We start from the raw sequence: 25,082 nt of genomic DNA, 5'->3' as shown, positions 1-25,082 counted from the left end.
GAGTGTCTTGGCATCCTGAAGGCATTCTCAGCCTGCTTTAGAGAGGTTTCTTTAGAGGGCCAAGACAAGGGCTTCTCCCTGAACCAAACACTCTGTACCAGCTTTTCATACATTATCTCCTATGTGTGGAATTCACTCCTTCCTCGCCTCAGTCTCCCAGGATCCCTTGTTCCCTTCCAGGATTGGTGCATGTGCTCTCTCCCCTACCAAAAACCTTTCCTAATGTCTTCCTCGTTGATGTGTTCCCCCTCTTCAAATTATCACATTTATGAGGTTGCAAGGTTCTGAAGTGGAAAGAGTGCTACGGTCAGAAAGACTTTTGTTCAAATCCAGCTTCAGACACTAGCTGTGTGACCCTGGGAAAGTCACTTCATCTCTATCTCAATTTCTCATCTGTGAAGTGGGGATAATAATACCCCTAACTCTCAGTGTTACTGATTTGCCTTGCCTTCATAGAGAAAAGGTCTTCACTTGAGATTACCATACATGAATGAAATCACAGATTTTATTCATAGCCATATTTATTTTGTAGATACCCTGAGTGAATGGCACTCACTCCCAAAAGAAGGTGAACTCCTGGAAGGAAGGGCTTTCATTTTCGTCTTTGTTGGAGCAGGTGCCCAATACATGTACCGCACTGGTGTGATTTCTCCCAGAAATCACCTTTCGCAGGTATAGGTAAGCCCTGAGGATGTGGTCATTATACAGTTTAAGGAAGCTCACTGGTCTTGATCGAAAGGAGTCCACTAGAGGCTCTTCCTTGCCTGATGCTCCTTTTATCACTGACCGGGTGTCCAAAGACGACACCTCCTCCAGCACCAGCACGGAAAGAGATAGCCCCTCACTATAGACACGGAGGGAGCAGAGAACTTGCTAATTCTGGCCCCCGAACCACACCGGGAGCTCTCCTTTCCCCCAATCCACGCCCCTGCTCTTTCTCCATCACACTCCTACGCCCTCTGGTTCCCAGCTCTCTCTGTCTCCAAACCCCTCTCCCTTTCCCCCTCCACCCACTCCCCTTCCTCCAGCTCCACGCACAGCGCCCCCCACCCCCCATCCCCATTCCTTGCCTCTCCGACGCCCCGCCCTCCAGGTGGCCCCGCCCCCTCCCCGCGGGGCTCCAGCTGAGCTCGGAGCCGGGCCTGGGGACTCGGGATCCCGCTGCTGCCGGGGCCGCAGGATGGGGCGCGTCCTCGGGGGCCTGCGCTGCATCAAATATATGCTGCTCGCCTTCAACCTGCTTTTCTGGGTGAGCCCCCAGCGAGGAGCGGGGTGGGCGCCTCCAGATCTAGGGGAGCGGGACAGATGAGGGGGGCTCCCCCGGGATATGGGGAGGGACTGACTGCAGCTGCCGAGTCCGGGTCCAGGCGGGCGTGAGATCGAGAGTGACCGAGAGTGGCCGTGTGAAGGCTGGGGGAAGGGGCGTGTGTGTGTGTGTGTGTGTGTGTGTGTGTGTGTGTGTGTGTGTGAACCTAAAAGGGAAATAAGAGAGTCATAGACACAAAGAGAGGGAGAGAGCAAAAAACAAACGGGATAGGGAGAAACGTTGGGGAATGGAGGGAATCGAGACAGGGAGAGTAATTTTAAACTGAGGCTTCATTCTGGGGCACGGATTCCTGCCTGCCTCTGGCTAAACGCTTCCCTATGTCTTCTCCTTCCTCTAGTCAGCTCTGGCTGAATGGGGCACCACCTGCTTCTGCTCACCTGGGGTGGGTATTCTGCCCTCACCAGCCCCGCCTCCCCTTCCACCCTCTAGCCTGCTTGTCCCTCAGTTCCTCCTTGCCAACCTTTCCTTCTCTCAGAAGCCGGGGGCCGATCTAGGCGGCCAAGAGGGTCCTGGCCGGTGCAGAATGCCCCTTTGAGGGACAGTGTAAAAACTGCCAAATTTGGAGTGAAATCTTTTGTTGGGGGTTGGGGAGAGTGCAATGCGGGGGAACCTTGTTTCACCCAGGTCCAGAGGGAGGAGGAAGTGCTGGCTGGGGACCTTAGGCTTTGAGAAGGGGATTTTCCCAAGGTAAACAGACTTGCCCCAGCAACCAACCATGTCTCTCAAAATCCTCAAATGTAGCCAGCACCTTTTTGGTTCTCAAAGATGATCTCATCCAACTCTGAAGGAGTTTATTGCATTGACAATAGGAGGAGCAGGCACCAAATGTGGTATTCAATCCAGACGTGGAGGCATTGGGTCTCTGGCAGAGGCAGTCATGGTGCTTTGAGTATTGCAAATTCTCCGAGACATGATTGAGACTAGACTCTCCCTGGATCTCTGATTGCTCCATCCTATGCCTACATCTTGAAGGACCAAAATAGGGTCTAAGTGTTTCCACTCTATTCCTTAGCAACCCTTTTTAGGGTTATCATAAGATGTAAACTTCTGTCGGGTATGGGGACTGCACCAAAGGACAGCAGGCTATCTGGCAGGTGTCCGGGCTAATTGCTATGTGCCAGTTTTTTCTTTCTTTTCTTTTCCTTCCTTCCTTTCTTTTTTTTTCTTTTTTCTTTTTGTTTTTCTGAAAGAGCAGTGATTTAGAACAAAAATCAATGGGTTCTGAGTTAGGAGATCAGGGTTTGGATCCTGGTTCTGGCACTTTGTGTGATGGTGACTTTTTAAGCCTCAGTTTCTTCATATGTAAAATATCTGTAGATCCTACCTAACAAGATTGTTTGGAACAAAGTGTCTTTTACACCCTGTAATACTTAATAATTTAAGTTATTCTTATGGCAGCAGTAGCCTAAGAATCTAAAACTGCCCAGTCTGCAAGGAAGATATGGACAGAGGGGACAGGTTCTTTCCAGTTTGGGGAAGCGGTTCCATTTTAGAAAGACCTTCTGCTCCCAATTGTGACTAATTAATAAATGGGCCCTTGGGAATGGGGCAGTTTCACTTGCATCTGCCAAATCAGAGTGATTCCCAGAAGACCATATTCTTCCTTTGGCTCAGTTTGCCAACAGCTGGAATCTCCAGCAGCAACAGCAGCAGCAATAGCAGTAGCAGTAGCAGGTTTGTAAAGGAAGCACATTAACTGGGTTGATATCTCCTAAAATGCCAAACATATTATTTCTGTGAGCCTAACCATTTTCACTGAGTTTATTGTATGAAAAAATGCCTATGGAGACACAAATACCAGATTTTTAAAAATTTCAGCATTAAATATGTGGTATCAACCCCTAATTATCTGGATGTAAATTATCTACTCTTTATTATCTACTACACATTTTTAATCCCAATTACAAATGTCTTCTGGACCATCTTTTCCCCTTCTCTTCGTGGATACAAATTAATTTTAAAATCTTCCTGATAAGATTATAATTAGGAAGGTAAATCTGCTATAAAAAGGTTTATTAATTTATATTAACTGAGTACAGATTATATGGCCAGAAATGGGCTTGGGTCTATTGGGGATATGCGATTTTGGTTCTAATCTATGATTCAATCACTGTAGAGAACATTTGTGTTCTGATGTAGAAATAAAGATCCACAACTTCTCTCTAAGAAAGACTTAGAGAGTTATCTGGTTGAGTGATTTGCCCATTGTCATATGGTTTGTCCAAGGCAGAAATTGAATCTAAGGCTTTTGGATTTCAAGGCCTGTCCTTTCTTCACCAGAATATCTCAAAGGCATGTGATAGGAAAATAAAACATAGAAATTGTCTTTAGAGATTTTAAGATTCTTTGGTTAAAAAAAAAAAGAAACCATTGTATGACAAAAACAGTGGAACTAATAACACCACACATTGCATTAACAAATTCAAAAGTGGTGTTGATTTGCATGTAAAGGATTAGACAAGGAGAGATCCTACACTGAAATATAGAATCGTAGCATTTGGGATCTAAAAGTGGTCTAGAGGCTCTGTATTGGAGTAGAAAATGCATTGAAGAGGGGCAGCTAGGTCACTCATTGGATAAAGAGCCAAATCTAGAGATGAGAGGTCCTAGATTAAATTCTGGATCCAGTTACTTCTTAGATGTGTGACCCTGGGGAAATTGTTCAACCCCAGTTGCCTAACCCTTACTACTCTTCTGCTTTGGAACCAATATTTAGTATCAGTTCTAAGATGGAAGATAAGGATTTTTTTTTTTAATGCATTGAATTTGGAGTCTCAGGACCTGAGTTCAAATCCTAAACTCTTATCTTTGTCTTACTTAACCTGTGTTAGCCTATTTCCTCTAACTTGATTAAAGGCTGTAGTAGATGAGTTCTAGGTGGCTTCTAGTACTATATCTAAAATTTCAGACCTTGGTCTAGATCTTAACTCTGCCCTGATTATACTCTCACTATCTCTATTACTTGTACACACATGCCTTGTGATTTTGGATGACAAGGTCCTTGAGAACTAGGACTGCTGGTTTTTATCTTCAAATCCCCAATGTAGTGCTTTGCATCTTTGGATAGAAGGTCCAATTTGCAATTTCAGATATGTAGGAGACTCCGAGGTTCAGAAACTCCCTCTAACAATGCATACCCCAAACTTCTCTTTTAATTGGTCTTGTAGAATTGTGTCAGGTAGAGAGATTATAAGGGACTCATGATTTCATAACTAGAATGTGTCAGAGGCAATTAGTCAATCAATGAATCTTTATTAAGTGCCTACTATGTGCCAGGTACTATACTAAGCTCTGGGGACAAAGGCTTAACACAGAAAGAGGCAAAAGCCAGTCCCTGTTCTCAATGACTTCACAATCTAATGGGGAAGACAAGCAAGTAGGTACAAATAAGCTATATACAGAATAAAACTAAAGTTAGCTTTAGTTCTATCTGATTCTTTATGATCACACTTAATGTTTTCTTGGCAAAGACACTGGAGTACTTTGCCATTTTCTTCTCCAGTTCATTTTACAGATGAGGAACTGAGGCAAAAAGGTTAAGTGACTTGACCAGGGTCTCACAGTTTGTATGTATATAAGGCTGGATTGGAACTCATGAACACAAATCTTACTAATTCCGAGTTCTGTGCTCTTATCCATGGCCCCATCTAGCTGCCTATGCAAGATAAATGGGAAATAATTAACAGAGAAAAGGCACTAGAATTAGGAAGGATTGGGAAAGAGTTTCTGAAGATGGTAGAATTTTAGTTGGAACTTAAAGGAAGTCAGGGAATTTGGAGTTGAAAATGGGGAGAGAACATTCCAGGGATAGGGGAGAGCCAGTGAAAATGCCTGGCTCCCACAGGTGGAGTGTCTTTTTCATGCTGCTGTGAGGCCAGTGTCATGGGATAGAAGAATACGTGGAAAGAAGTCCTCTTTGCCATCCAATCTTAGACATAGTATGGGCTTAAAAAATGTTTGTCAAATTATTGAATCTAAATCAATCTCCTAATTTGATATGAAGAAAGTAAGACCCAGAAGAAGGAAAGACGTGACTTTTCAAAGATCAGAATATTTAGGGAGTGAGGTTTTCTGACTTCTCTTTCATTGTGCTTTCCAAGTAATCAGAAAAGATTTCATAGAATAATTATTATTTTTAATAATAACAAGATAACACCCTTAGCATTTATATAACATTTTGAAGTTCATAAAGTGCTTTACAAATATTTTATCCTTATAACAACTCTGGGAGATGGGTGCTATTATTATCCCCATTTTACAGATGAGGAACCTGAGGTAGACAGAGTAACTTGTCCAGAGTCACATAGCTAATAGGAACTGGTTATTAGATAGCAAAGGACAGTTCAAAGTGGGGAAGGGGTAGTAAGAGAGAACATGGATGAGCAAAACCACAAAAACAAGAATGCCTTTTTTTTAAAACCCTTACTGTGTATTGGTTCCAAGGCAGAAGAGCAGTAAGGGTTAGGCTATGGGGGTTAAGTGACTTGCCCAGGGTCACACAGCTAGGAAGTATCTGAGGCCAGATTTGTCCATCTCTCTAGGCCTGGCTTTCAATCCACTGAGCCATCCAGCTGACCTCCTAGTATGTCTTTTGATAGTAAGCCTGGTTAATGACTTGGAGTAGCTGCAACTTGGGGGAAATCTGTACTCTGGTCCTTGGATAGTAAGTCTGACTTGGTCAACCTTATTCTACCATATCACAGAGGTCTGTGATCTCAATGTGAAAACTCCCTCCAAAAGTATAAATTGCAACCCATTCACAACTCTCTTCATCCCTTATCCCTCTTATCTTACTTTAAAAAAATAATCTTTATCTTCCATCTTAGAATCAATACTATGTATTGGTTTCTAGGCAAAAAAGCAGTAAGGGCAAGGCAGTGGGGGTTAAGTGACTTGGCCAGGGTCACACAGCTAGGAAGTATCTGAGGTCAGCTTTGAACCCAGGACTTCCTGTCTCTGGGCCTGGCTCTCAATTCACTGAGCCATTCAGCTGCCCCACTGTCTGACTTTATAATCTGCTTTTTGCATCTTGGTTCATCTTTTAATTTTCAGATATTCAATTTAGCAAATATTTATTAAATGCCTTAATTAAAATTTATTACATAGATTGATGCTAGAAGAGAAAACAGGGTTCTCATTCCCTGCCTACACAGCCAATGCATGTATACGGTAACAGTCCTGGACAATAATACCATTCTGTTAAAGAGGAAGGATAATTTGACAAAGAACTTTTGTTTGGGACAAATTAAATAATTACTGCCACTTTGTTTGGAGATAGAAATCCAGAAAACTCATGGCCTAGTTCATCTAGTTCCTCAACCATGGGATTTTAGGGACAGGGTGCTGCTGGGAGAGGGTGCCGAGAACTGTTTTCCTGAAGACTGAGAAGTCGGTCATCACTGACCATTTTCTAATTCCCTATATATTCAAGGACCCCTGTGTGCTCCTGAGACACAGTCTCCCTTGATTCTCCAGGCAGTGCTCTCTTTTCCTTTTTAGGGTCTCCCCATACTCCAGTGACACGGCTGGCCCTGAGCCTCTGCACAGTGTATTTTTAACTTGATAAATCACTTTGTACCCTGCTGGTGGATTGGTTTGAGTTTCCCAGGATTCTGATCCCGGCTTTATAAACACCGAACTCTAGCATACCCACTGTAGCAGCATACTCCCTTCCCTGAACGCCTCTAAATATATTCACTGTGGAATTTCAAGAGGGGAAAAAACCAACAACCAGCCCTCATCAGCCTGGAATTACTTTCTGATACTGCGGCTGATGTCTGACATGAAAGCCCTTCCTCCAGCGTGTCTAAATTCAGACAGCACCATCTAATAGAACAAAGTATTTCTGGGGCCGCTGTGGGTGAAATCACCTTTATTTTTTTTCCCCTGTTGCATAGCAATATGAATAACAGGCCACCACCCACCCTGTCCAGTTACGGTGATTTCGAGACAAACCTAGGAGCTGTTTATTCCTTGGTATATTGTTGTGAGCTCAGCGTTTTCCTCACATTGTGCTGTGTGTGTACCCTGGGCTCTTGGGGCTATATTGGCCCAACAGGAAACAGAGCTGCTCAGATGATGAAAGTCAGATGCCATATATGGCAAACAGAGTTGTTCCACTTTGCTTTTGACCCCTGCTCGTGGGGCAATGGGGATAGGAAGCAGGCAGTTATCAACCTGGTTGGGGTGGAGGAGAGAAAGTGGTAACAATGACAACAACTCCAACAACAACAACAACAGTGTCATTTATAAAGTACTTCGTGTGTTACAAAGTACAAGTCATTTGGATCTTTCCACTGCCCTGCGAGGGAGGTAGGCATTACAGAGAGTATTCTCATTTTACAGTTAAGGAAACTGAGTCTCAGGTTAAGAAACTTGTGTGGGGTCCCACAGTCAATAAGTGTCAGAGATGAGGTTCCAAACCCAAAGACCTCCAGCTTCCCACATCCACAATCTTTCCAGAACTCCATGCAAGCTCTGCTAATAATTTTAATGTTTCCGCATTGGCGTCACTGATGTCTTTGGATTAGAAATGGAAGATTTAGTTTACTTTTTCCTAGTAATTTCAGCTTCCTTCCTACCTTGTCTCTCATTTAATCTAGCTGCAATATAGTATCAGGAGATGGAATCTGTGGTCTCAAAACTATTCCTTCCTGAGAGGTTTGGGGGCAAACAAAATACCAGTAATACAATATAGCAAACACTTCCAAGATATCAGCACTCGAAATGCTAATGCTGTAAAAACAAAACAAAACAGTAATACAATATCACAGACACTTCTAAGACATCAGCACTAGAAATTCTAATACTATACTAAGGTGGAAAGCTATTGCTATACCAGATAGGAGAAATATTACTTCCTCTGTGCGAAGGATGGTGGGTAAAGGGGCAGAGAAGATAGCAAAGTGTAGATGTGCCACAGGTTCTCCCTTCAAAATGTTTATGTCCTAATTGGGGAATAAAATGCCAAAGCAGGTAGCTTTAATACCACAAAATTTCATGATACTAGGTCGTTACACTAGAAAGTTACGAAATAAAAGTATTATGTGAGATCTGATGGGGAGGGAATGTCATTACCAGGAATGTACAGGAAGTACAAGGGGGGGGGGGGAATTGCATTTGAATTGGCCCTTAAGTGGGGGGTAAGAATTCAACAGGTGGAGAAAAGGCATTCCAGATCAAGAATATCAAAAAGCCAGAGCAAAGACACCAAAACAGGAAAGTCTAGTATATATCCCTGGAGCCTAGAGTTGTTAGGTTTGGCAGAAATACAAACTATGTGAAGGGAAGTAACATGGGATAAGAGTAGGGAGATTATGAAGGATTTTTAATACCAAGCAAAAGAATTTGAATTTTACTTTGTGGGCAATAGGGAATCACTAGAGATGGTTGAGCAGAGGAGTGACATGATCAGATTTATATAGAAGGAAGATATTTCTGGCATTGGTATGAGATGGATTGGAAGAAGGAAGATTCGTTAAGGAGACATTGCACTGGTGCTTGGGTCCCCTACTCCCTCCCAAAAGCTTTAGTGTATTTTGCTTGGTTGCCTGTAAATGCATCTTCACTTTTGTACCTTTTCAGGTTGGAAAGGAAGCAGAATTATCCTATATACCTTAGAACTATTATCCAACAGCCTGGCATCAACTGAGTTTTTTGTGTTCAAACAATAGTATAGGCAACATAGAAGCGAGTCCTGCAGAGGACAGAGTTGGCCAAACTAGAGGGACTGAGTATATCTAGGCAGCTGAGGATTTAAATAAGTCATGGATCACCTAATATAGGAAAGCAGACTTCTCAATGAGGGGGAAAGGAAAGGAAGGAGGGAGGGATTTAGAACTCAAACTTTAAAAGAAAAGAATGTTAAAAATTGTTTTTGCATAGAATCAGAAAAACACGTCACTTTTTTTAAATCCAGAAAGGCAGAAGCACACAAGAAAGATTCTAAAGAGTCCAGGAGTGAGTAAGTGAAGCAATACCGGGTCTCTTCCTAGAAGAGATCCAGCCCTAGGCTCACGCTTGGGCTCCAGTTCTCTGTCTATAACTGCTAATTGAACATTTTCAAATTCAATATACCATCTCAAAGAAAAATGTGTTCAAAACAGAACTGATTATCTTTCCCCTAAAACTCATGACTCTTTCAAACTGCCGTTATCTCTGCTAACATCCTTCCGACCCCCAAGTTCACAACCTCAATGATATCAGCAGCGCCTCACTCTCTTAAACGAATCAGCTGCCCAATCTTTTCATTTCTGTCTCAGTATCTCTTGCATCCATCCGCTTCTGTCTTATTAGTGACCAGTCATTTCTGACTCTTTGTGATCCCATTTGGAGTCATCTTGGCAAAGGTGCTGGAGGGATTTGTCATTTCCCTCTCCAGTTTATTTTACAGATGTGGAGGAAACTGAGGCAAATAGGGTAAAATAACTTACCCAGAGTCACACAACTGGTAGGTATCTGAGGCCAAATTTGAACTCATGAAGATGAGTCTTCTTGACTCCAGGCCTGGCCCTATCCACTTTGCCACCTTCTATCCACTCTATAGCCATTACCTCATTACCTTCCACCTGGACTATTGCAACAGTCTTCTAATTGATCTCCCTGTCTCAAATCTCAAAATGCTCCATTCCATCTTCTATATAGTTGCTACCATATTTTCCTAAAGCACATGCCTGATTATGTCTCTCCCCTACTCAATATACTCCAGCATCTCCCTTTTGCCTTTATTATTAAATGTAAAATCCTCTGTTTGACTTGGTTTTTTTAAGCCCTTTCCTCCCATCTTAGAAACCATGTATTGGTTCCAAGGCAGAAGAGCGGTAAGGGCTAGGCAACAGGAGTTAAGTGACTTGCTCAGGGACACACAACTAGGAAGTGTCCAGAGTCCAGATTTGAACCCAGGACCTCCCATCTCTGGGCCTGACTCTCAATCTGCTGAACCAGCTAGCTGTTCTATGTTTGACTTTTAAGGCCCTTTACAATCTGACCCCAGTTTACCTTTCTAATCTTGTTATGCGTTACTCTCTTTTCTTTACTTGGCAGTTCAATCAGATTGACTTGGTATTCTTCACGCACAATGCACTAAACTAGGCATTAGGGAGACAAAGACTAAATGAAAAAACAGTGCCTGCCTTCAAGGGACTTACATTCTAATGCAACAAAGAAAGGTTATAGGAAAATTGTTATTATAACAGAAATATTTTTGAAAGATTTAAAGGGAAAAGCAACAATGATGATTAGAAGCTTTGATTAGTGTGTGAATTCTGGGCTCTCTCTCATAAAGATACCATTTTCCATCTTTTCCCTTATTCTCAAAAAACTAAAACTAAAAAGAATTATTTTTCTAAAAAGCCCAAAACTTTGTGACTATAACTATAGTCTGACATTTTAACTACAGAAATCTTGTAAAACTCCATGAAATGCCTGTCACCCTAACAAGCAGTATAGACAGAATCGAAGATAATTCCAAAGGACTTATGATGAAAAATGCTATCCACCTCTAGAAAAAGAACTGATAGATGGGCCAGATAAGTAGTGCAGTGGATAGAAAGTGAAGTCTGTAGTCTGTGAGGATCTGGATTCAAATTTGACCCCAGATACATCCTAGCTGTGTGACCCTGAGCAAGTCACTTATCCCAAATTGTCTAGCTTTTTCTGCTCTTCTGAGAAAGGAAGGAAGGAAGGAAGGAGAGAAGGAAGGAAGGAGGGAAAGAAGGAAGGAGGGAAGGAAAGAAGGAGGGAAGGAAGGAGGGAAAGAAAGAAGGAAGGAAGGAAGGAAGGAAGGAAGGAAGGAAGGAAGGAAGGAAGGAAGGAAGGAAGGAAGGAAGGAAGGAAGGAAGGAAGGAAGGAAGGAAGGGGGAAAAGGGAGAAAGAAGAAGGGAAAAAGGAGAAACAGAAGAAGGGAAAAAAGAAAGTAAGGAAGAATTGATGAAGTCTGAATGTAGATTGAAGCATACTAACTAATTTTTTCCTTATTTTTGTGAGTTATTTTTTGGTCTGTTTTCTTTCACAACTTGACTAATATGGAAAAATTATTTGCATAACTGCACATGTATAACCGATATCAAATTGCTTGCCTTCTTAAGGAAAGGGAAGGGAGGAGGGGGACAATTTGGAAGTAAAAAATTTTTTAAATTAATATTAAAATCGTTTTTACATGTATTGGAAAACTGTTTTTAAAAAAGCATGCAATAAAGAGCTTTAAAAAATACCATGCAATGACAGAAGTCAAGCTATTGATGTCTGGGAAGTAACATCTTCTGTCTTGTGAAGCATTAAATATTCAACCTCCGTTTTGCATTAGCTTTTCTAGGACAGAGATCACAGAGGTGGTAAGATCATCTCAGAATGATAGGGCTGGAAGAAACCTGGTCCAGCTCCATTATGCCTCAGAGGGAGAATCTCCTGAATTTGCACACATACTTAGTGATCAAGGTATATCTTGACTTCTAGCCCAGTATCTCTTCTTCCTCTCTAAGGTCATAATCATGAATGCAGAGAACATTTCTCCTTTTGTTTCTGTATATCCAGTGCCTGAAAGGCAGCTGGCTTTGGAGTCAGGAAAGCTTAGGTTCAAGCTTTGCCTCTGACATTTACTGCCTGTGTGACCCTGGACAAATCACTTAACCCTGTTTGCCTCAGTTTTCTCATCTGTAAAATGAGCTAGAGAAGGAAAGGGCAAGTTACTCTAGTATCTTTGCCAAGAAATCCCCAAATAGGATCACAAAGAGTCAGACATGACTGAAAAATGACAATGACAACAACAATCTTGAGTGTATAGAAAGCGTTTTGTTAGGGAGTATTAATTTCTCAAAAGGACAAAAGATGATACATTTCAAATCTTGCCTCAGTCACTACCTCTGTGATCCTGAGCAAATCAGTTAAGTACAAGTTACAGCCCAATTACAGATCTGCACCAGTGGAAGGAGTTTCCACACATGAAATCACAAGTCTGAACCTGGCACTTGATCCACAGAGCCACCTCTATGCCAAGCTCTATGTAGGATAAATTGAAGGTAATCAACAGAAGAGAAGGCATTAGCATTAAGCAAGATCAGGAAAAGCTTTTGATTGGCATTTGAAAGAATCCTAGGAAGCCAGAAGGCAGAGATCAAGAGGGAGTGCATTCTGGGCATAGGAGATGACCAGTAAAAATGCCCAGAGTCTAGATAGTGTCTTTTTTTTTTAACTGTTACCTTCCATCTTGGAATCAATACTATGTAATGGTTCAGGGCAGAAGATCAGTAAGGGCTGGGCAATGAGGGTTAAGTGTCTTGCCCTGGAGATTGTGTCTTGTTCAAGAAACAGCAAGGAAGCCATTATATGACATAAGTAGACTGGAACGATCCAAGAGGGCCAAGTTATGAAGAACTTTGAACTGCAAAGTTGATAGGGAGTCCCTGAAGTTTACTGAATTGGAGAGAGGGGCAGGTGATATAATCAGATTTGTGCTTTAAGAAGATCATTTGAGAGTCAGGCCTAGAAATGGGAGGTCCTGGGTTCAAATGTGGCCTCAGACACTTCCCAGCTGTGTGACCCTGGGCAAGTCACTTAACCCCCATTGCCTAGCCCTTACTACTCTTCTGCCTTGGAACCAATACACAGTATTGACTCCAAGACGGAAGGTTAGGATTAAAAAAAAAAAAGATCGTTTTGAATACTGAGTGGAGAATGGACCAGAATGAGAGAACTGAATGGCCTCAGATAGTCTAAGGTCCTCAAAGGGGCAATATGTTCCAGTATAAGATTTGTCAAGCTTTCAGAAGGATGTGCTTCCCCCCTTTTGCTACCTGGCTTCATGGTGGTGGGAAGAAAGAGACTGACAAAGAAGATGATTGGCAGTGACTCATATGAACCAGGGCAGGGGACAAGTGGGGGCAGCAGTAGCTCTCCTATTTGTGGAAATGGGGGAGCTTTGGCAGCCTCATTGGCTTACATGGGCATCCTGCCCACTTGAGCCAACTGGCAGAAATTTTGCCAGGGACACAAAGCAGACCACAACTCTAAGCTTCTGCCTCTTGGCAAAAAGCTCTAAGTGGCAGGTGTGCCCTGGGCTTCTGACCCCTTCTCTAGTAACAGGAGCTCTAGAAGAAGAGGCACGTGGCCATTGGTTTGCCTGGCTTTAGGCATGCCATTTAAACTCAGGGTCTCCCTTTTTGCAGAAGAGTTGATACCACTTGCCGCCTTATTCGCCTTACTGAGCTCATGAGGATGTGGTGAGGGGGGAATGAGTCACTATGAAAATGCTATAGAGGAAAAGCACTATAAAAACCCAAGCTATAAGCCAATGTTTCCTAATGAACACTGGCCAAGCTAGCTTTTTCATAGCGTATATTTTGCCTAGATAATGCTAACTGGGCTGACCACAGAGCTCCGTTGCCATCAACAATCCTGCTCATGTCTAAACCAATACTTTCCTGAAACATTATTTTCTTTACTTGCTTTCACTCCTGGCATGGCCCAAAAATGGTGGAAACAATCATGGACAGCAAACAGTTGGGCATTCTAGACAACGAGAAACTAGATCTATCTAGATTTATTGTTGTTCGGCTGTTTTTAGTCATGTCCAACTCTCTGTGACCTCATTTGGGTTTTCTTGGCAAAGATACTGGAGTGGTTTGCTATTTCCTTCTCTGGCTCATTTTACAGATGAGGGAACCCGAGGCAAACAGGGTGAAGTGACTTGTCCAGGGTCACACAGGTAGTAAATGTCTGAGATTAAATTTGACCTTGGGTCTTCCTGACTCCAGGTCTGTCACTGTCTACTTGTGCCACATAGCTTCCTACACACACACACACACACACACACACACACACACACACACACACACACACACACACATATCCCATACCCTTTAATGTCCTATCTTTGCTAATGTATGAAAAGCTGATGGGGAAGACATCAATTACAGACTGAGTAGGTTCTCACCATCCATCTTGATGGCACTCATTTCTTTATCTATGATCTATAACACACATGATGCTATGCCAGGGGTTATGGGGGTCAGGATGTTCTAGAATGAAGAAAAGATGTCTCTTCCCTTAATCCTGACAGCATGGGGAATAGCGGTACATGTAGAATTTGACAACCTTCTTCTGACTTGGACAGGTTTGTTGTTTATCACAGCGATTCTAGACCATACCTGTTTACAGATGTTATTCTCTGGGAATATGGGGAATTTCAGTTTTGCTGATTAGAGAATCCCCACCCCCAACACAATCACTTTTCCCCAATTCTTGCTAGTCTTTCCCATGTTTTCTTAAAGAAAAATGCTTTATGAGTCTTATAAATAAATATAATCAAGTCACAATTATTAATGTGTGAATTATCCAATGTGTGGATAATTTAATGGGTAACTGATCAAAGCTAACTTTTTGGTTTCGTCTTCTTCTTTCCTCTGCCATCAGGCACACGCCTAACATTTCCCCTCTACTGTCAAATGATGCATATTCAAGGAATGAAAATTAATTTTAATAGAAAATATTTAAAATTATTTTAATGATCTAGATAAAATGTTCTTGACCTAAGCTCTATAAATTTGGCTTTTAATTTTTTTTGAAATGTGAATTTTGAATTCAATTTGAAAATTCAAAACAATTTTTAAAAATTAAAAAGCTTTTAAACTTAAAAATATTTTGATAACTTTATTTCAATATAATTAGTTTCCTTTGTAATCACATGTATTCTATTTTGTGGATTTAAAAAACATCACTCTGGAAAAAAAAAAGGTCTGTAAAATTCACCTGATTGCCAAAGGGGTCCACAAGAATTCCTGGTCAATATCAAACTGAAGCAGGTAAATTTGTCAACAGAAAAAAAAGTCACATCCTGCACCCCAAGGCCAAATAGCAATGATTTTGATTTCATGATGCTCTGCCATCCTCTGTCTACCCCACTGCTACCTTCCTTGTAAAGAGAATCAAATATGGACTCTGTAAACATCACCTTACCTCAAGGGTGTCTTCCAGGAATTTCATGGAAAGCCTTAGGCAGATCAGGAGTAGAATAAGTCAGCAGCATAGAGCATGTTGAATATTCGGTGTTTTCAGACCAACCAACCAACAACAAGGATCTCTCCTAACCACAGTTGTAGTTTCTTTCTCCTGATTCTGCCTCACCTAGACTCACTGGGAAAAGTTGAGCTGAGTAGTCCCTTGGATTCTTTTCCAAATCAAAATGATAAAATATTTGTTTCTAATTTTTTAAATTACTGTCTCTCCTCCAAAATACACCCCCCCTCCCTACACATACCTCTGTCCAGCCATCCTCCTAACCTCGATACTGCAGAATAATGGCATGAAAACCTTTTTTATTTTCTTCCTTGAAAAATGCTACATCAGGCCCTATATCAAATGTCCTTTTGGTTTATATCTCCTAATGCAGCTTGTGAGCAGAATTGGGAAGAGTGCTCTGTAATGCAACTCCCATCTGTGATCTGATTTCCCAATCAGAGCAATTATCAGCTTAAAAGCTTTTAATGAAGACAGCTCTAGGACTGCAATGGTATTTTTGCTTTTATTTGAATCCACAGTAGAGAGCAAGGCTACAGGATGGACTAAGCTAAAGAGAAAATGTCGGTGGTTGTTCAGTCATGTCTAACTCTTTATGACTCCTTTTAGGGTTTTTTGGCAAAGATGCTAGAGTGGTTTGCCATTTTCTTTTCCAGATCATTTGACAGATGAGGAAACTGGGGAAAACAGGGTTAAAGGAAAATGATGGAGTATAATGGTAAGAGCATTGGTCTTGGAGCTGGGAGGAACTTGGCTCCCATCCCATCTCTTGCCACTTACCAGCTGTGTGACCACAGTCAAAATACTTAAACTCTTTGAACCTCAGTTTCCTCATCTATAAAAGGACAATTCTAATATGTGTAGTAAGCTGCCTCTTGAGGTGTAGTAGAGAAAGAGTTTGTCTTGGAGTCAGGAAGATCTGAATTCAAGTCCCACTTATGATATATATTAGCTAAGTGATTTACCCAGAATCACTTAGCCTGTCAGGGTCCCAAGGCAATTCTCAATAACTATCAAATTGTGACAGATTTGCTATCCTGCTTTGATGGGAGGATTCCTTTATACTGAATGAAATCACAGATGCAGAATTTTTTTAAATGGGGACAGCTAGATGGCTCAGTGGGACAGTAATCCTCAGGTTAAAGTCCAACCTCAGGCACATCCTAGCTGTGAGACCTTGGACAAGTCACTTAACCTTCATTGCCTAGACCTTACCAGTCTTCTGCCTTGGAACAAATACATAGTAGTGATCCTAAGAAAGAAGATAAGGATTTTTAAAAATGCCAAAAACTCAGAATTTTTAAAAATGTCCACTTAAAGTATCAATGGATTGTAAACCGAGAGCTCTTTTAGGGATCCATTTTTCCCAATGGGGAAGGATTTAGTTGATTATATTTAACTGAGGGGCTCTAATATGCTTCCAGAGGCAATTGTGCATGTTTTCTGGGCCTTTTGGATGCTTGGACCCAATGTTTCCTATCAGTATCCTCTTGCTTCCAAGGCACATGATTGTTCTATGTTACTATTGCCAACTGTAAGTACAAAAAATCCTAGAATTTTAAGCTGGAAGAGTCCTTGGTCCCAGTGGGTTTATTTTACAGATGAGAAAGCTGAAATCCAGAAATATTTGATCTTAGAATCTCTGAGACAAAGACCCCAGGAGCCATCTAGACCAACACATACCCAAGAAGAATTCCCTCTTATTTCTTGGTCAAGGTCACATAACTAGGAAGTAGCAAAATCAGATTTGAAACTCAGGTTCTCTATCTCTAGTTCCTCATAAAGATGCTCATACGAGTTGACCAAATGCAGAAGCATGAAATTCTGTAACCTTTGCTTAAGAACTTTCATCAGTCATTGCTTGGAGAAAGTAATTCCAGAAAGATATTGGTGCTGTAGTGGAGGTATGAGTGGTGCCTTCACTGTCCTGCTAGCCATCCTTTTGGAATGACACATATTAAACCTTATAATTAAGACCAGGAACTTCTATAGAAGAAGCTAAGTAAATTACCGTATTAAGCCAGAAAGGAGAGTTTCTGTTCCACACACATTCCTTTGCCATACTCTATCCTTTGAAGAATGAGACATGACTGAAAAGCAATAAACAAAATGAGGGCAGCCAAGTGCAGCAATGGATAGAATGCCAGGCCTGGAGTCAGAAAGGCTCCTCTTCCTGAGTTCAAATCCAGACCCAGGCTATGTGACTCTGGACAAATAACTTCATCCTATTTGCCTCAGTTTCCTCATCTGTAAAATGAGCTGGAGAAGGAAATGGCAAACCACTCCAGTACTTTTGCCAAGAAAATCCCAAATGGAGTCATGAAGAATTGGACACAACTGAAAAACAACTAACCAACAATTATCAGAGTCCAAAGTACAAGCTCCCCAAATGGTTATTGTCTTCCCAAAATGTTAGAGCTAGCAGGGACTACAGAGAACATCTGCTCCATCTCCCTCATTTTGCCACAGAAATCACCGAGCCTCAGAAAGGACAAGAGACTTCCCCAATGTAGCACAATTGGACAAATGCCCATTTACCCTAATAAGACAATATAATAATAATAAAAATAAGAGCAATGGCTGCATTTATGTATCATTTAAAGGCTCACAAAACACTTTGCAGATATTATTTTATCTTCACAATAACCCTGGAAAGTAGATATATTATTATCCCTATTTTATCGATGAAACTGAAGCAGACTGAGATAAAATGACTTGCCCAAGTTTGCAAAACTAGGAAGTAGCTGAGGTTGATTTTGAATTCAAATTTTCCTAATTCCTAGGAGCCCAACCCTTTTACCACCATATCACCTAGTTGCCTAGATTCACAACCCAACCATGCTTGTGAATCATCAAGCATTCCTGATTTCCTTCCCTTTAATCTAATTCAACAACTATGCTTAACATGCTGTGCTAGACTTAGGAACACTCCAATGGATCTATGGCCTCATCCATTTGGAAGTTCCCCCCAGGACACAGATCACAGCCCATTTGTCCCAGCCCATCCTGTGACTCTTGTCCATGTTCTCCCATAAGTTTGCTGTAAGGGTCAACCTCACATGCTGGAGGCCTTCCTCATTTTCTCCTGACATCACTAGGATACCAGTGGAACATTCTGGCTGGCCAGCCACCTGTCATCCCTCACACTTGCACGCTACCAGCTCATCTTCCCTTTCTATTATACAAATATTATTTCTCTGATTCCATTCTTTATCCATTTCTGCCTGAGATTTCCTCATTGATGCTAAGTTGCCCCTTGCTCATCATCCCCACCATGGTCCTCTCTATTGCCTTCTCTATGATAACCATTTTAATAAGGACAAGGGGACAACAATGAAATAAAAAAATTCAGTTCTTTCCCTCAAAGAGCTTATCATTTAAGTAGGGGATAGCACCCACAAATAACTAGCATGCAAATTAGAATATGAAACTGATCAAGGCAGAGCTCTGGAAGGGAGAAGTCACTTTCAGGTGAAAGAATCAGAAAAAGCATCACAGCAGAAGTGACATCTGAGTTGGTACTTTTTAAGAAGGGAAATATTTTTCAAAAGGTCTCTACCATGACCAGAGGAATCCATTATGTACACGTCTTACCCTCCCTCCTCCCAATTAGATGGTAAACTTCTTGAAGATGGGAGATAGTTATGAAGAAAGAAGATGGAAGAGAACAGAAAAGAGAGATGGAGGCATGGAGCATACATTGAATGATCTAATCTCAATAAGAGCACAGAAGGGAAGGTAGTTGGGGCCAGATTATGGGGAGCCATAATGCCAAGCTAAGTAAGGATTTTGTACTCTTATTTGATAGGCAATAGGAAACCTCTGAAGATTTTTGAGTGATGGGTGCAGAGATATGTATTACTTGGTCAGTGGAAATGAGGGAGGGATGGGGCAGAGAGATACTAGAGATACAAAACAAGTGTACATCTATCTAGCCTGAGATAATAAGGGCCTGCCTGCAGGGGGGAGGGTAGAAATGTGGGTAGAAAGGAGATTTATTCAAGAAATGCTGAAGAGGTTAATTGGCAATTGCTATTAAATATTTTTCCTCAAAAATGCTCATTTTGGGGGCAGCTGGGTGCCTCAGTGGATAGAGAGCCAAGCCTAGAGACGGGAGGTCCTGGGTTCAAATATGACCTCAGTCACTTCCTTGCTGTGTGACCCTGGGCAAGTCACTTGATTCCCATTTCCTAGCCCTTACCATTCTTCTGCCTTGGGGCCAATACACAGTATTGACTTGAAGACGGAAGGTAAGGATTTAAAAAAAAAAAGCTCATTTCATCAAGAATCTAATGAAAAGGGGAAAATAAAATTGAAATCCATTAAGCAATTCTTCTTCATTCTAATTGACATGATTTGGGCAGATGGCCACACCTAAAGGAAATATTTTTGTTTATCCACTTTGCCTAAATGCTTTCTAATCCCTTCTGGGATTCTTCTATTCTGATAATAATAATAATAATAAAAAACTTCTTGAAGAGGCAGTTCTTATTTGTAAGACATATGCTAGCAATTTGTAATTGCATATTCTGAAAATTCTCTGGAATATGGTTAGCTACTGAAATTCCTGAGATCCAACATTTTCTTATAAATTACGCATGAAAATGTATAATCTTCTCTTGGTTTCCAGGGCACTGGCAAGATCTTCCACTGATATCTTTCCGTTAGCTTTTCCATCTTCCTTGCATAAACAGTGTACACAATTTTACCAACCATTAACAATTGTCTTGTTTTCAAATGCTGGTGTTTTTTTAGACATTGGCTGTTTTAAGTAAGGATCTCTTGAGCCCAAATCGTAATATCAAAGTTTGTCTCCCATGGGGGTTGGCCTGACCCTTTGATGTGCTAAAATAAAAAATTCAGTCCCTACCAATGTTTCTATCATAAATTTTCCTGGAGATACTTAATTCAGCAAGCATTTTAAAGCTCTGATTATGTTCTAGATGCTAGGAATTGGGAATAGACTTGGGATTTAATTGGTATATGGAATGCTCAGATAAAGAAGCTCCCTCTACCCTTCTCTGTAATTTACAGTCTTAGACATCTGTCATCCGGAGAACCAAGAGGGTCAGTGACTTGTCCTGGTTCAAAAAGTCAGTCTATGTTAAAGAAAGGACTTGAACCCAGAAAGGCTAATGGACTGATCCAGTCCAGTTCTCCATCTATTATGCCATGGTGCCTCTCTAGGTATGGGTAATATAATACACAGACAAAAATCCAGTAGTTCCTTCCCTTGAGGACATTACATTGCTACAAGGAAGAAATAGCACGTGCATAAAGAAGTTAAAAAGAAATCAGTAAATATTTATTAAGGGGCAGCTAGGGAGCAAAGTGGATAGAAAGCCAGACCTAGAGTCTGGAGGTCCTAGGTTCAAATCTAACCTCAAGACATTTCCTAGCTGCATGACCCTGGGTAAGTCATTTAATCCACATTGCCTGGCCTTTACTGCTCTTCTGCCTTGGAACCAATATATAGCATTAATTTCTGAGATGGAAGGATAGAGTTTTAGTTTTGTTTTGTTTTTTAATGATGTAGATGGGTCAGATATCCTCTATGTTTTTTATTTTTCCCCAATTCTAACTTCCTTTCCCAAACCCTGCTCAATGCGGAGTGCCTTCCTTCTGTGGATCATCTCTCATTTATCCTGTGCATCTTGTTTGCACAGTTATTGGGACATTATCTCCCCAATTAGACTGTGTGCTCCCTAGAGCCCTCTCCATAACAATAATAGTCTACACGTATTTATCACTTAAATGCTTACAAAACATTCCCTTCACTCTGTGAAGTACTGGAGAGTATAAGCATTATTCTCCCCCATTTTATAGATGAGGAAACCGAGGCACAAAGAGGTTAACTTATTTGTCCACAGCTAATAAGTGGCAGAATTTGAATTTGAATTGGAGTCTTTTAATTCCAAATTCATGTTCTTTCATCCATACCATGGAGGCATTTCAAAGCTTGCCTTGATTGGGGGTAATGAGAGGGTTGATTAATAATAGACACATTATTCTTGGCTAAAGTGGAATCTTTATGAACTTTTCTAAGAATTAACTTAGCTTGTTTGTAGGCTCTCTCTCTCTGTCTCTCTGTCTCTCTGTCTCTGTCTCTCTGTCTCTCTGTCTGTCTCTCTGTCTCCTCTCTCTCCCTCTCTCTGTCTGTCTCTCTGTCTCTCTGTCTCTGTCTCTCTGTCTCTCTGTCTGTCTCTCTGTCTCCTCTCTCTCTCTCTCTCTCTCTCTCTCTCTCTCTCTCTCTCTCTCTCTCTCTCTCTCTCTCTCTGTCTCTCTCTGTCTCTGTCTCTCTGTCTCTCTGTCTCTGTCTCTCTCTCTCCTTTCACTCTCTCCTTTCTCTCTCTGTCTTTCTGTTTCTTTCTGCCTCTGTCTCTGTCTCTCTGTTTCTCTGTTTGTCTGTCTCTTTTAACTTTCATCTTCCATCTTGGAAACAATATTATATATTGGCTCCAACATGGAAGAGCAGTAAGGGCTAGGCAATGGGCGTTAGATGACTTGCCCCAGGACACACAGCTAGGAAGTATCTGAGGCCCATTTGAACCCAGGACCTTCTGTCTCTAGGCCTGGCTCTCCATCCACTGAGCTACCTTGTTGCCTCCTAAATTCTCTTTTTTTCATATAAGAAGCAACATGAAGCTGTAATGCTATGAGGAGGCCCATTATCACCATTGTTATTTAATATTATTCTAGAAATGCTAACTAGCAATAAGAGAAGAAAAAGAAATTGAAGGCATTAAAGTAGGCAATGAGCTAACAAAACTATTGTTCTTTGAAGGCTATGATGCTATACTTAGAGAAACCTAGAGAATCAACTAAAAAACTAGTTGAAATAATTAACTTCAGCAAAGTTGCAAGATGTAAAAATAAACCCACATAAGTCATCAGAATTTCTATATATTACCATTAAAGTCCAACAAGAAGAGATAAAAAGAGAAATTCCATTTAAAAGAACTGCAGACACATTTTAAAGTATTAAAAATTAAATTACACAGTAAACATTTCAATATCTAAAAAATAAAATTTTAATTTTAAAAAGTATAAAAATTCATTGAATTAAAATTTCAATATTAAAAATATTTAAAACTAAATTAAAATGTATAATGTTCAATATCTAAAAGTAAAAAAACTGAAATTGAATTTTAATTTCTTAAAATATAAAATTTAAGTAAATTAAAATTTAATATTAAAATATTAACATTAAATTTTAATATTTGAATAGTGAATATTAATTAGATTAATTTAAATTTTTAATATTTAAAATAAAATAACTGCAGATAGTATAGAATACTTGAGAGTCTATGTGCTAAGATAAACCCAGGAACTATATGAACACAGTTATAAGAGGCAGCACAGCATAGAAGAGGGAGAACTAAGGCTTGGAAATGGGGCCATCTAGAGCAACCATGTAGCCCAGTGGTCAGAGTGCTTGACTTAGAGGCAGGAAGACTAGCTTTGTGACTTTGGAAGAGTCACTTGATCCTTGTCTGGCTCAGTTTCCCCTCATCTATAAAATGAGGGTACTGGACTTAATGACCTCTCAAATCTCTTCCAGCTCTAAATCTGTGATCCTATGAAAATCTCATCCCTGATACTTACTAGCTTACTAGCCACTTAACTTTAGTGTATTGGCAGAGATTCCCAAGGACTCATCACCAGGGAACTGGACCCAGCCTCTAAGCTGCTCAGGGTTAAATTTTCAGTGTGAGCCTTGAAATCTTCGAAATTGGCACGGCTACAAGTCAGGGCTTGATTTACTGTTTCCTTGATTGTCCAGACTTGAGAAAGTGTTCATAATGCAGATTAAACTTAAAAGTGTGTATGCACAGGACTCCCTCCCAACTCCCTCACTGGGTGAGTACACTTTTACCAGAATTCCCCTTTGTTATTGCTCTATGAACCCTGTCTGAGCTTAGATCTTTAGTAAATGGAACAAGTCGTTACTGGACTGGAGACCTGGCGACAGGAAGATAATAATAATAATAATAACAATAATAATAATAACTGGTGCATATGTTATGCCTTAAGCTTGGTAAAATTCTCTACAGCCAATCTCACACTTGAACCTCACAAAGCTCCTGCTTATTGCTGAGCCAAAGATAGATTTTGGTCTGCATTCTTGGAAAAAGCTGCCATAAAAGAATTCTCCATTCTGGTGAAAATCGTGGATTTGTTAAAGTCTACGGCACAAAGGGAAGGGAGATGGCTCAATGGATAGAGAGCCAGACCCAGAGATGAGAAGTCCTGGGTTCAAATATGGCTTCAGATACTTCCTAGCTGTATGACCCTGGGCAAGTCACTTAACCCCCGTTGCCCAGCTCTTATCCCCTGTGGTACTTAGTACCCGAGAAGGTAAGGATTTGTTGTTGTTGTTTTTTTTTTAGTTTTTTAACTCTAATGTGCCAGAACCTGTTCTTTATACAATGTCCAACCTATTTTCAGCCTGTTTAATTTTTTTAAATTTAAAAATATAACAATAGCTAGCATTTATATAGTGTTGTAAGGATGGTAAGGTACTTTATAAATATTTTTTCATTTTCAATTTTTTCATTTCATTCATTTCATTTCATTTTTTCATTTCAATTTCAATTGAAAATTCATTTTCATTTTTCATTCTTCACAACAACCCTGGATGTAGCCACTTTCATTGGTCTCATTTTACGAATGAGGAAAAAGAGGCAGACAAAGGTGAAGTGACTTACCTAAGTGACTTGTCCAGAGTCACAGCGATAGCAAATGTCTGAGGCAGCATTTAAACTCTGATCTTCCTGACTGAGACTCACTATGCCACTTTGCTGCCTCTGTCTATATGAATATATATCAAAATTACTTTATTGGTCAGTCATTTCAGTCATGTCTAATTCCTCTTGGCAAAGATAATGGAATAGTTTGCCATTTTCTTCTCCAGCTCATTTTACAAATGAGGAAACTGAGGCAAATAGGGTTGAATGACTAAACCAGATATACGTATCTGAGGTTTTCTTGACAAAGATACTGGAGGGGTTTGTCATTTCCTTCTCTGGCTTATTTTACAAATGAAGAAACTGAGGCAAAAGGGGTTGAATGACTAAACCAGATGTATCTGAGGTTTTCTTGACAAAGATACTGGAGGGGTTTGTCATTTCCTTCTCTGGCTTATTTTACAAATGAGGAAACTGAGGCAAAGGGGGTTGAGTGACTTACCCAGACACATCTCAGGGTTTTTTTGCTTTTAATTTATTTATTACTTTTACATTTTTTATTTCAAAATATTTTTCCATGCTTATATGAATCATTTTCTCTCTCACTTCTCTTCCTTCCCCTCTCCCAGAGTTGACAAGCAATTCCGTATGTGTTATCAATTGTTCCAAGGCAAAGAAATTGTTCTTGGCAAAGAAATTAGAATAGTTTGCCATTTCCTTCTCCAGCTCATTTTACAAATGAGGAAACTGAGGCAAACAGGGTTGAGTGACTTGCCCAGGGTCACACAACTAGTAAATGTCTCAGACCAGATTTGAACTCAAGAAGATGAGTTTTCCTGACTCCAGGTCCAGCACTCAAAATGCCTAAAAAACACGACTGGTCAAGGGAACACAGCTTTGTCCCTCACCACCAATTTAAAGGGCTGGTCAGGGCTTAATCCAGGGGGCTCATGTGCACACTGGTGAGCAGTCTCACTAATAAGCAAGTTCCCTTCTGTCATACAGTGATGAAATTCATTTCAGTCACCATTCCCTTGACCCAGGAGGATATCCTTGTG

General features: G+C 40.7%; 1 protein-coding gene across 1 annotated transcript in view; it reads left to right on the top strand.

Moving 5' to 3' along the window:
- Positions 1-1,097: 1,097 nt before the first annotated feature.
- TSPAN2 (tetraspanin 2) overlaps positions 1,098-25,082 on the top strand; it is a 70,986-nt gene continuing 47,001 nt past the window's right edge. The window contains exon 1 of the mRNA XM_007485241.3: positions 1,098-1,249. Coding sequence (XP_007485303.1) covers positions 1,181-1,249 — 69 coding nt within the window. The 5' untranslated portion in view covers positions 1,098-1,180. The remainder of the gene's footprint in view (positions 1,250-25,082) is intronic.

The sequence above is a fragment of the Monodelphis domestica genome, chromosome 2, assembly GCF_027887165.1.
Source record: "Monodelphis domestica isolate mMonDom1 chromosome 2, mMonDom1.pri, whole genome shotgun sequence".
Taxonomy (NCBI): Eukaryota; Metazoa; Chordata; class Mammalia; order Didelphimorphia; family Didelphidae; genus Monodelphis; species Monodelphis domestica.
Note: the sequence above shows the minus strand (reverse complement) of the source record. Positions and strands in the feature narration are given on the sequence as shown.